The sequence below is a fragment of the Schistocerca gregaria genome, chromosome 3 (genome assembly GCF_023897955.1).
Source record: "Schistocerca gregaria isolate iqSchGreg1 chromosome 3, iqSchGreg1.2, whole genome shotgun sequence".
NCBI lineage: Eukaryota > Metazoa > Arthropoda > Insecta > Orthoptera > Acrididae > Schistocerca > Schistocerca gregaria.
In genome coordinates, this window is record NC_064922.1 from 732,215,099 (window position 1) to 732,228,758 (window position 13,660).

At 38.4% G+C, this 13,660-nt stretch overlaps 1 protein-coding gene across 1 annotated transcript in view; it reads right to left on the reverse strand.

The window, feature by feature from the left end:
- Positions 1 to 501: 501 nt before the first annotated feature.
- The window catches only part of LOC126353767 (MAPK regulated corepressor interacting protein 2-like), a 45,682-nt gene continuing 32,523 nt past the window's right edge, over positions 502 to 13,660 (reverse strand). Inside the window, exon 6 of the mRNA XM_050002848.1 lies at positions 502 to 1,592. Within this exon, the coding sequence (XP_049858805.1) occupies positions 1,513 to 1,592 (80 nt within the window). The 3' untranslated portion in view covers positions 502 to 1,512. The remainder of the gene's footprint in view (positions 1,593 to 13,660) is intronic.

Sequence of the window (13,660 nt, forward strand, 5' to 3'; positions counted from 1 at the left end):
TGTGTGTGTGTGTGTGTGTGTGTGTGTGTGTGTGTGTGTGTGTGTGTGTGTGTGTGTGTGTGTGTGTGCGCGCGAGTGTACACCTGTCCACCCTAAGGTAAGTCTTTCCGCTCCCGGGATTGGAATGACTCCTTACCCCCTCCCTTAAAACCCACATCCTTTCGTCTTTCCCTCTCCTTCCCTCTTTCCTGAAGAAGCAACCGTCGGTTGCGAAAGCTAGAAATTCTGTGTGTGTGTGTGTGTGTGTGTGTGTGTGTGTGTGTGTGTGTGTGTGTGTGTTTTATTTATTGTGCCTGTCTACCGGCGCTTTCCTGCTTGGTAAGTCTTGGAATTTTTTTTTTTAAATATTTTTTCCCATGTGGAAGTTTCTTTCTATTTTATTTATATATTACTTCTATATTATTATATAGAAGGACAAAGGCTCCAGGTATTTTGTAGTTTTCTTACACCAATTTCATCAATGCACATGACCCACATTTCCAAAAAAGTGCAACTAATAACTGAAGATTTTACTATAAATTTTACTTCACTGACTGAAGCTTTTCATTTACAAATCTAAGTTCTACAAAATGATCCAATAAGTTTCAACTGTTACAGTCAATACAATCATCAAGAAAATGTCATTTTTACAATATATCTGGTATAAAAATGGTGTCATTATTTTTAGTCTTGCAAGTGAAATTCTGACTCAAATAAAACAAGTCTACGTCTCTTAAAAATACAGTATTGCTTTGTTTTTGTGTTATACAAAAACTAACAAAGTCAGAAGTTCTAATTACTTATTTTATCTTACCTATAGGTATTTCCCACAAAATTAGATACACCTTAAAAAACTATGTTGTTTCTTGTTGAAGGTGTGTGCATTACTTAGTAATGAGAAATACCTAACTGTCTCTTCATGTGAGATAACTACTCGACATATACCTAAGAGTCCTTTTGAAGCAAATAAATAAATTATCAAAAGAAACCACTAGGCACTTGTATGGAGTGTTTGTTCTATCGGGTAATGGAATCTCACACGAAAAGAAAGTGTTACACACAGGTTTACAAACAAAAATACAATGCAATTAACTATAGAAAAATGATAACATATTTTCAATAAATAAGATATAATACATAAGGGTTAAAAGCATTCAACCAATAATTGGGCTGTGTCATAGTTGAAAGAAATAGGAATGTGAAATTCTTTCCTTGTGTCTCAACATTCTTAACAGTACTTACTTAATTCTCATGTGTACTCTTGTTCACAAGCTTTTCAGAGACATGTTAGATCACAACTTTCATTAAGAACTATGAATAAAAGTGTTTGTTCTTTAACAAGTGCATATAAATCAGAATAATTTAGAATTTCTTTTGCCAGTAAACACTCGCAACATTACATGGGAAATTTATCATGGTTTTTCAGAAGTTGTGTAATCTAACCATTTTTGTTAAATAATGTAATGAAAAATTATTTGTTCTTTATTCAATGGCAGATGAAATTCTGGTTGATAATAAAAGATTCATGCTTAACTATGGTGTTGACTGTGAATGCTTGTAATTCTTAACAACACGTTGGCCCCACCAAGCCTCCAGATCAAAAGGTTCAAAATCTGAAACAATGAAAATAACTTTTATGCAAGAATGGAAACCATCAGATTTTTTTTATCTTTAAAAAAGAATCAACTAATAAAAATACATCTCAAGGTTTACTATATAATTGATTGATCGCAATGTTGTTCACAGCAGTGAAGGTGGTGGTGATTAGTTTTTATCGTCCCACCGACAGCAAGGTCATTAGACACAGAGCACAAGTTCAGATTAGGGAGGGATGGAGAAGGAAAGCAGCCATGCCCTTTCATAGGAACCATTCTGGAATTTGTCTTAAGCAACTTACAGAAATCACGGAAAACTTAGATCAGAATGGCCAGAAGTGGGTTTGAACTGTTGTCTTGAATAAAGCAGTCAAGGAACACTGAGTATACTATGCACAAGCATTACATAACATTACTAAGATGCACTTGTAACATATTATTCAGAAATGTTTGAAACAAAAAAGAGGAGTGTGAGTTGGTGGTAGGATGATAGAATGTATTTGATTTGCAGATAATATGGTGTTATTTGGCAGTCAGCGAAAGAACTACGCTTCGAATGTTAAAAGAATTAAATAAGAACTGTGAGGAATAAGAGGAATTCAGAATGATAATTAATAAGAAAAAGACAAAATGTATGGTGATAACTGCAACAAAAGTAGGATCAACAATAAAGTTACAACAGGAAGATACAGAACACATTAGTGCTTTAAATGGGAAGCATAATTACACAAGATATGAGATGCAATAAAGATGATGAAAATGCTTATAGCAATTGTCAAAGAGGCATTTAATAAGAGGTGGTATTTGTATGTGGGTGCATGGACAGATACCTGAGGAAGAGGCTGGCAATGTGCTTTATAAGGGTACAATATTTAAAGCTATTGACAATAGCTTCCCTTGTCTTTAGGAGGAAAGTAACTGGCTGTCAAAGAGATCATAGGTTTATGGTACCTCTTACGTATAGATTTGGCAGTTCCTTCTCTTAATCATTATTTTAATTCACAAACTTACTAATTCTGAAATAAGTGTGCACAGTGAGATTACGTGATACTGCACATCTCAAGGTGGAAAGCCTTCTGGAGGTGAGCAGGAGGGGAGGGGAGGGGAGGGGAGGGGAGGGGAGGGGAGGGGAGGGGAGGGGAGGGGAGGGGAGGGGAGGGGAGGGGAGGGGAGGGGAGGGAGAGAGAGAGAGAGAGAGAGAGAGAGAGAGGTTTGGTGCCAAAATAACCATATAATGTGGCACATTCAGACAACATAGGAATCTGCAGATTCAAATTATGTGCAGCAGAAATCATGATATGTCATATGTAATGTCATCTTCCCCATCACAAGGTAGCTTTCGTGATACAACTCTGAACTACTTTGGTATCAATTAACTGCTGAGTGCATGGCCCATATCTCTATTAAAGTAGTTCGTAATGACAACATTATCAAAAGGATATTTGCTAGTCACCATACAGAACAGATGCTGAGTCACAGATAGGCCTGTTTGGCCGAAAGGTTTGCTTAACAGCCTTTCTGCTGTGCCTATCTGTGACTAGCATACCCACTATACGGTGAGTAGCAACTTTTCATAATATTGTCATTATTCCATCCTGGATTTTCCAAAGTGGTTAGTACATATTCTAACTTCCATGACCTGTTGGGTGGTCGAGTCCTAGTAATTTGTAGTGTCACATAGAATCTGCATCTGCTCAAACAAGATCTTGTGGATACTGACACATTCTGTCATGTAGATGTTCAGTTCAACACTGGGAAACTAAACAATGTGATACAGCTACTACCACATTCCCAAGGAATAGTAAATATATGTGAAACTTCCAAATCATCTTCACTGAGTACAGCATCTCTGATATTTTCTTAGGCATCTGAAAAATGAATGAATCTCTTGTCTGTTTAAAATTCGCTCAGTTTTACTCACCATTCTTTCAAAGAAAGGAAGAAATGTAATATACTGATCCTTTTCTGCTAATTAAGTGGCTGTGCATCTTCATTTTCCAAAGGATGTTGACCTGAGCATGTCTTGTAACTGTTGTCTGAATGTGCCACATTATATGGTTATTTTGGCACCAAACCTCTCTCTCTCTCTCTCTCTCTCTCTCTCCCTCCCCTCCCCTCCCCTCCCCTCCCCTCCTGCTCACCTCCCCTCCTGCTCACCTCCAGAAGGCTTTCCACCTTGAGATGTGCAGTATCACGTAATCTCACTGTGCACACTTATTTCAGAATTAGTAAGTTTGTGGATTAAAATAATGATTAAGAGAAGGAACTGCCAAATCTATACGTAAGAGGTACCATAAACCTCTACAAGCAGCAGAGTGTGTCCTGAAAGAAGGGAAAGAAATTTCTCGAGACCTCCAGAATAACTAAAAGGCAGAAGTCTGTCTTCCACACTCTACGATGTATGTGCAGAAGGCACTGGATATGTAGTGTAGAAAGTCATAGGCATGGGGACTGAAGTAGGGAATCAGTGTATGTAGACACTTTCTATGCTGATGAGCAGGTCATTGCAACAAACGATGAAGATATATCTTACAAGCTTAGGAAGCTGTTGGAGGAATATAAAAAGTGGGGTTTGAAAATTAATTCCTAGAAGATGGAATATCTATGTTGCAGAGTGAAGAACCTGGACACAGATGGACATCTTATAAAAGTGTGTAAAGAGTTTTAGTATCTGTATAGTATCCTATTACGTGACGGAAGATGTGAGAGGTATCCTAAACAAACCACACAGGAAAGGGCTGCTATCCAAAAATTAAACCCATTGGTTTGGTCCTCAAAGAGAGTTCAAAGGTTAAAATTCATTTATACAAACCCAGTGTGGAACCAACAACAAGCTATGGCAGTGAATGCTGAGAACTACCAGAAAGAAATAAAAAGAAGCTTAGAGCTTTGGAAATGAACCACTTGAGAAAAGCCCATAAAATTTCCCAACTTGACCACATACGAAATGAGGAAATAAGAGAAAGGACACAGAGTCACTATTGTATGGATAGAAAAAGAAGAAAACCATTTAAGATAGTCTGGGCATATTGAAAGAATGGATGAAGACAGATGGCCCAAGAGAGTACTTTTATAGCAACCTCCTAGAAGGAGAAGAACAGGAAGACCATGGAAAGTGTGGCTAAGTGGTAACCAACAAGTGATGGAAAGAAAAGGAATGGAAAAGAATGAGGAAGATGAGGCATTTGGCGACAGAAGTCTGGGATGCAGTGACTACTGTAAGACCTCCACAAGGAAGAAATGAGAAGGAAGCAGATGAAAACCTACGTAGAATTATGTGAGTTTCTATTATAGTGAGACTGGTGAAAACCACATCATGTTTTGAGCTTCGGTTCAGAAGATATTTGAATTTCAGTTATGTTGAATTGGCATTACATGGGAACAGCTACACGAAGCCATTGTTATGCAGGAAGGAGAAGGCACACACAAAAAGCAGAAGTCATTGTGGTGGGAGTCCAGAGTGCAGCATTAGGAAGTCTAGAACGCTGGAGTAAGAATACCAACAGGGCTAAAATTAAATATACAGGGTTGGACACTCCCCTCAGCTACAACCTGGTGGAACAGTCAAACACGGAAAGGAAAGGATAAATAGTTCATCATATCTTTGCATGTTTTCAGAGTTAGGAGTAATTATTTCAGGTATCATTCCAAGAATGTCTCCTCTGGAGCCAACGAGTTAGGCCATTATATTATGAGGAGGATGAATATTCCTAAAGGACTGTCCAACATCACAGCAGCCGAGAAATATTAGCAATGGGGTGTACAAGTCACCATTCAAGGAGGAGGCACCAGGTGCTGGAAGAGCCAGCCATGCAACAAATGGCAGCTCCATCTCTATTGCACAATAAGCTTTGTTTTTGCTCGTGCCAAGGTAACAACACATAATCAAGTACAGTCATGTATACAGTGAATTTGACTGTATCAATAAAGTAAATTTTGATTTCAGACAATCTATTAAGAAACAGATGACTACAGATGATGAGCAAAGCTTACACCATGCTAAATGCTATCAAACCAATTCCTGTCAGTAAGTGGGACAATGTGGGCTAAACCAATTCCTGTCAGTAAGTAGGACAATGTGGGCTAACACATTGTTTACAGTCTTTGTATTGTTGATGACCTCTTGGTCTTGATGGCAAGTTTAGATTATTTTTGTGTCTTGGAGAATATCATGTTTCTTATTGCCAGCAGATCCTAAACTATCCTGGCATTGTGGTCTTAAGTCCCATGCGGCAGGCAGCATAAATCATATGTCACACAGTATAGCAGTGTTGTAGCAGCTTAGACTGTGAATTCAAATATGAGAAACTGTTGTGTTCAGGATAGTTATGTCCTGTTAGTTGGAAGTAGTTAAGTCATAGTCATGCGAGTTTCATGAATTCTGATAAATGCATTTCTAACTCGCACGACTGATGTAACAAATGTACACCTACCAAACTGGAGGATACTTGGCTTCAACAACATACTAAGATTTTATCAGATTTCTTTGCTCTTCATTTTCCAATGTACCGACTTATCCCAGGATGATGCTGTGTTACAGTAATTCATCATCACAGTTCACCTTCTGGAATGCAGTGTGCTAGCAACTGCACTGCAAGTAAGGGCAGATAAATTTAACATGTCAAGGATGTGCAGGTGCACTTTGGAGATTGGCACTGCACTACACTTTCTGGTACAGGCTGGTTGTCCCACAGTGTGTTGTTGGTTACGGTTTGGGCAGTTACTTTCTCTCAATGTAAATCAAATCATTTTGTTGCAATTAGCACTAAAAATGCTAAACCCAATTAATTTATAATATGAGGGGAGTAAATGGTCCTCCATAGAGTCAGGAAACAGAATGGTATATTCAAATGTAATTAATAAAAGTTGGTCAAATATTCTCCAGAGTAAGTTTCAGGTTTTCAAACAACACTGAACAGTACCAGCTGGATGTTGAAAAGCATCCTGCTTCCAGCAGAGAGTGTGCAGTAATGGGCCCAACACTTTGGTGTACACCAATAACATTGCCCAAGTCAGTCATAAAGTGAGTCATAATGAGGTCCTAAGGTAGCCAGCAGGAGATGGATTGGTGCCAGAAGCATGCAGGGCCAAATAGAGAGATGGCCATTCACCTCAATAGCAGTGGCAGCTGGAGTAGTGACAAACAACGTGATGCAGAATTCTTCAAAAGCCAAGTTCTCAAATTCTTTATCAGATTTTGTAACACGAAAACAGAATGGTGGATAGTGACAAAGATCCAGAAGATTCCCCTTCAAGCGTGAAGCTGCAGGTGCAACTGATGTGGATAGAGGTGAGTGGCGACTGAGCAGTACTGAAGTTTTCAGTCCTGATATGTAATCCACATGAGTATTGTATGAAGATTATAATCTCCCAGTATTGTGTCAACTGAACACACGAATTCTAAACCACTGGTCACCAATATGAGCAATTCAACCACATGAGTACTGATAACACTCAAGCAATGACAGATTCACTAAACTTTACATCATTAGGGAATTTTTGTGTATGGAGGATGCCAAAGATGAAGATTGTTGTGAGATGTCTGTATAAGTGCATAGTGCTCAGAGGATTTTGTTCTGCATCCATTCTTTGATCGGTGATTTCTGGGGAGAAGAATGGAAAGAAATGGCTTCTATAGTTACATTAGTTATGAGTAAGTTGCATTAGAAACTCTATTTAGATAACTGACCGAAATGGTGTGCATCTGCACTGAAGGGAGCATTGGCCAGTCTCGCTTAATTATATATCTGGTGTTTGTTCTTTTGGAAATGTCTGAATGAACAGACATTACATATATAATTACGGTGAGACTTTCCAATGAGCCCTGGAGTGCAAATGTACACCACACTTTAACTCTTATGGGAATCAGCAAAATGCCGTAAGTAATGAGGATAATAGGCATGGGCACTACGTCAGTAGTGCATGGATAGCTGAGAATTTGGGTCTGATGGGAAGCATGCTCAGGTAGTCTGTGTATTTGCAATGACCACTGTGTCCAGATGGCTTAGCAGTCAGAGCATCTACTTAGTAAGCAAGAGACCCAAGGTTGAGTCTGGTCAGGCACAAATTTTCAACTTTCCCAATGATGTAAATCGATGACCACTACTCAGCTAAATGTCATTCATTCTTTTGCGTCTTGACTGGAAATAGTTGCACGCCATTGAAATGTTGTCCAGATTATGGACTAGTTGTTGTTGTTGTTGTTGTTGTTGTTGTCTTCAGTCCTGAGACTGGCTTGATGCAGCTCTCCATGCTACTCTATCCTGTGCAAGCCTCTTCATCTCCCAGTACCTACTGCAGCCTACATCCATCTGAATCTGCTTAGTGTATTCATCTCTTGGTCTCCCTCTACGATTTTTACCCTCCACACTGCCCTCCAATGCTAAATTTGTGATCCCCTGATGCCTTGGAACATGTCCTACCAACTGGTCCTTCTTCTTGTCAAGTTGTGCCATGAACTCCTCCCCAATTATATTCAATACGTCCTCATTAGTTATGTGATCTACCCATCTAATCTTGAGCATTCTTCTGTAACACCACATTTCGAAAGCTTCTACACACTTCCTGTCCAAACTATTATCGTCCATGTTTCGCTTCCATACATGGTTACACTCCATACAAATACTTTCAGAAATGACTTCCTCACACTTAAATCTATACTGAATGTTAACAAATTTCTCTTCTTCAGAAACGCTCTCCTTTCCATTGCCAGTCTACATTTTATATCCTCTCTACTTTGACCATGATCAGTTATTTTGATCCCCAAATAGCAAAACTCCTTTACTACTCTAAGTGTCTCATCTCCTAATTTAATTCCCTCAGCATCACTCGACTTAATTTGACTACATTCCATTATCCTCATTTTGCTTTTGTTGATGTTCGTCTTATACCCTCCTATCAAGACACTGTCCATTCCATTCAACTGCTCTTCCAAGTCCTTTGCTGTCTCTGACAGAATTAGAATGTAATCGGCGAACCTCAAAAGTTTTTATTTCTTCTCCATGGATTTGAATACCTACTCCAAACTTTTCTTTTGTTTCCTTTACTGCTTGCTCAATATACAGATTGAATAGCATCGGGGAGAGGCTACAACCCTGTCTCACTCCCTTCCCAACCACTGCTTCCATTTCATGTCCCTCGACTCTTATAACTGCCATCTGCTTTCTGTACAAATTGTAAATAGCCTTTCGCTCACAGTAATTTACCTCTGCCACCTTCAGAATTTGAAAGGGAGTATTCCAGTCAACATTGTCAAAAGCTTTCTCTAAGTCTACAAATGCAAGAAATGTAAGTTTGCCCATCCTTAATCTTTCTTCTAAGATTGCCTCACGTGTTCCCACATTTCTACGGAATCCAAACTGATCTTCCCTGAGTTCGGCTTCTACCAGTTTTTCCATTTGTCTGTAAAGAATTCGCATTAGTAGTTTGCAGCTGTGACTTATTAAACTGATAGTTCAGTAAATTTTGACATCTGTCAACACCTGCTTTCTTTGAGATTGGAATTATTATATTCTTCTTGAAGTCTGAGGGAATTTTGCCTGTCTCATACATCTTGTTCACTGATGGTAGAGTTTTGTCAGGACTGGCTCTCCCAAGGCTGTCAGTAGTTCTAATGGAATGTTGTCTACTCTCGGGGCCTTGTTTCGACTTAGATCTTTCAGTGCTCTGTCAAACTCTTCACGCAGTATCATATCTCCTATTTCATTTTCATCTTCATTCCCTTCCATTTCTATAATATTGTCCTCAAGACCATCTATATACTCCTTTCACCTTTCTGCTTTCCCTTTCTTTGCTTAGAACTTGGTTTCCATTTGAGCTCTTGATATTCATGCAAGTGGTTCTCTTTTCTCCAAAGGTCTCTTTATTTTTTCTGTAGGCAGTATCTATCTTACCCCTCATGAGATAAGCCTCTACATCCTTGTATTTGTCCTCTAGCCATCCCTGCTTAGCCATTTTGCACTTCCTGTTCACATCATTTTTGAGACGTTTGTATTCCTTTTTGCCTGCTTCACTTGTTGCATTTTTGTATTTCCTCCTTTCATCAATTAAATTCAGTATCTCTTCTGTTACCCAACGATTTCTACTAGCCCTCGTCTTTTTACCTACTTAATCCTCTGCTGCCTTCACTATTTCATCCCTCAGAGCTACCCATTCTTCTTCTACTGTATTTCTTTCCCCTATTCCTGTTAATTGTTCTGTTATGCTCTCACTGAAACTCTGTACAACCTCTGGTTCTTTCAGTTTATCCAGGTCCCATCTCCTTAAATTCCCACCTTTTTGCAATTTCTTCGTTTTAATCTACAGTTCATAACCAATAGATTGTGGTCAGAGTCCACATCTTCCCCTGGAAATGTCTAAAAATGTAAAACCTGGTTCCTAAATCTCTGTCTTACCATTATATAATCTATCTGATACCTTCCAGAATCCCCAGGGTTCTTCCATGTATACAACCTTCTTTCATGATTGTTGAACCAAGTGTTAGCTGTGATTAAGTTATGCTCTGTGCAAAATTCTACCAGGCGGCTTCCTCTTTCATTTCTTAGCCCCAATCCATATTCACCTACTATGTTTCCTTCTCTCCCTTTTCCTACACTTGAATTCCAGTCACCCATGACTATTAAATTTTCGTCTCCACTATCTGAATAATTTCTTTTATCTCATCATACATTTCTTCAATTTCCTCATCATCTGCAGAGCTAGTTGGCATATAAACTTGTACTACTGTAGTAGGCATGGGCTTCGTGTCTATCTTGGCCACAATAATGCGTTCGCTATGCTGTTTGTAGTAGCTTACCCGCAAGCCTATTTTTTTATTCATTATTAAACCTACTCCTGCATTACCTCTATTGATTTTGTACTTATAACCCTGTATTCACCTGACCAAAAGTCTTGTTCCTCCTGCCACCGAACATCACTAATTCCCACTATATCTAACTTTAACCTATCCATTTCCCTTTTTAAATTTTCTAACCTACCTGCCCAATTAAGGGATCTGACATTCCACGCTCCCATCGGTATAATACCAGTTTTCTTTCCCCTGCTTGTGTCTGTATGTGCGGATGGATTTGTGTGTATGTGTGCGCGAGTGTATACCTATCCTTTTTTCCCCCCTAAGGTAAGCCTTCCGCTCCCGGGATTGGTATGACACCTTACCCTCTCCCTTAAAACCCACATCCTTTCATCTTTCCCTCTTTCCTGACGAAGCAACCGCCGGTTGCGAAAGCTCGAATTGTGTGTGTATGTTTGTGTGTCTATCGACCTGCCAGCACTTTTGTTTGGTAAGTCACATCATCTTTGATTTTAGATATATTTTTCCCACGTGGAATGTTTCCCTCGATTATATACTTAATAATACACCACATCTGAGAGTGGTTTTTGCAGTCTCCAAAAATATTTTAAATTCAATAACAGATGTAAAACACATCAATAATAGACTAATGACAATTTCTCTTAAATGTGCAAATAAGACATACACTGTAATTAATGCTCATATGCCAGTCAATGAGGATAACCACAAAAAAATGAGGAAGTTAATGAAGCTTGGGAAACATTAGAAAGCATCATCTTGAAAACACCCTCAAACCACGTTAAAATGTTAATGGATGATTTCAATGCTCAATTAGATAAAGAGAAAAAATATAAACAAATGGTGGGTGGATTTACTGTGCATAAGTGGACAAACCAAATGGCCAGAGACTTGTTGAAACATGCAAAAATTTTAACCTTAAAATCATGTTAACACGTTCTAAAAAGAACCCTTCTAAACAAAGAACTTGGTGCGCACCCAATACATTTATTGGGGAATTTCAAATAGATCATGTAGCAATTTCATACCCTAACTACAAAGAAATTTTAAATGTCCACATTAGGAAAGGCGCTAATATGGATTCTGACCATTATTTAATTAAAAAATAAAAGTAAAACTTCAACCTCAAAAACTCTTCAAAACAAAACAAAAATGTTATCCCAAAATCAGACATTGCTAAAATAACTCCAACTCTAACAAGCAAATTTGACAAAAAACAATCCAACAATTGGCAAAGCCTAAAAGAAACATTCATCACAACAGCACAAAATTTAATTCTGCTTCAAAAGAAACTAAAACACCCCTGGTGGAAAGCGGATTGTGAAACAGGAGTTAAGTCCACACATGAGGCATTCAAAAATTGGAATAGTAACGAAACTAGAAATACACACAACACCTTTCTAACTGTAACAAAAGAAACATCTAAATTAGTTTGACAGACTAAAAGAAACTACGAAAATGGCCAAGTTTTAGAAATAAAAAAAAAACTTCCAAAAGAACAATACAAGACATGTTTATAAAACATTCAAAACGAAACTAACTGGTCTTTGCTTAAAAAATGACAATAGCTGCTTGGCTCTTAACAATCAGGAAAATTGTAAGGTACTTGCTAATTATTTTGAAAAACTGTTAAACTGTCGAGAATCAACAAATAAATTCCAACCACAGCAACCTAGTAACACCAACACTGACAAAAATTGAAATAATTAAACAAATTAAGAGACTAAAAAAACAATAAAGCCACTGGAAAATACCGTGTAATTGCAGAACTACTAAAATCAGCTGGCCCTAACTTTGTAAAAGGGATCACTGAACTAACAGGACATATCTGGCAAACTGAGAAAATACCTGAGGACTGGAAAACTGCCTCAATTCATCAATTGCATAAAAAAGGGGATAGAACTGATGTTAATAATTTACGAGGACTCTCTGTTCTCCCGGCCACATACAAAAAAACTCTCCCATTCAGAATGAGATTTTCACTCTGCACCAGGGTGTGCGATGTTATGAAACTTCCTGGCCGATTAAAAACTGTGTGCCATGTCTCCGCAATATCCTTTCTTCCAGGAGTTCTAGTTCTGCATGGTTCGCAGAAGAGCTCCTGTGAAGTCTGGAAAGTAGGAAGCGAGGTACTGGCAGAATTGAATCTGTGAGGACGGGTCGTGAATCGTGCTTGGGTAGCTCAGGTGGTAGAGCACTTGCCCGTGAAAGGCAAAGTTCTCAAGTTTTAGTCTTGGTCCGGCACACAGTCTTAACCTGCCAGGGAGTTTCTCTCACGTTGTTTACTTGATTCAGCCCAAGGACAGTTAGAACCTAAAACTGGTGAATACCAAGCAGGTTTTAGACCAAACAGATCCTGTCCAGAACAAATTCTTAATTTAAAACTAATCGTTAGGCGCCAAAGAATTCCTGGTAGCAAAATTGTATGTACATTTGTGGATTTTAAAAAGGTCTACGACTCAGTTGATAGTGAATCTCTTTTCCAAATTTTAAAGGAGCAAGGGCTAGATAATAAAACTCTAAAAATGATTAAGGTAACATTAACTGACACTTGCTCTTAAGTTAAATTCATGAGAGAAATTTCTGAACCATTTGAGATAAATACTGGTGTTTGATAGGGAGATGGACTCTCCCCATTACTGTTTAATTGTGTTTTGGAAAAGGTGATTACAGAATGGAAAGAGCAAAATCTGAGTCAAAATTCAGATGAATTAGTCAAGTTAGGCAGAAGCAATATTAGAGTAGGTTGCCTCGCCTTTGCAAATGATCTGCCAATTTTAACGACAGATATTTCCATAGCTCAAAAACAAATTGAAATTCTTAAAGGAGTTGCAGAAGAAGTAGGACTACAAATAGCATAAAAAAAGAAGAAAAAAAGAAAAGAAAAAAATGGAATATACAACTTGAAATGAACAAGTAGCAAAGTTTTTGAACACAAAATATGGAAAAATAAAATGTTTTCTCAGTTTAAATACTTGGTGAAAATGATACAAGAAAACAGTCTGGAAAAAGGTGCAAATGAAGATCGCTGTCAAAAGATAGCAACTGCATTCAGATTAACATAAGATAGAATGAGACTTTCACTCTACAGCAGAGTGTGTGCTGATATGAAACTTCCTGACAGGTTAAAACTGTGTGCCAGGCCAAGACTCGAACTCGGGACCTTTGCCTTTCGTGGGCAAGTGCTCTACCATCTGAGCTACCCAAGCATGACTCACGACCCATCCTCACAGCATCAATTCTGCCATACCTCGGTCTCCTACCTTCCAAACTTCACAGC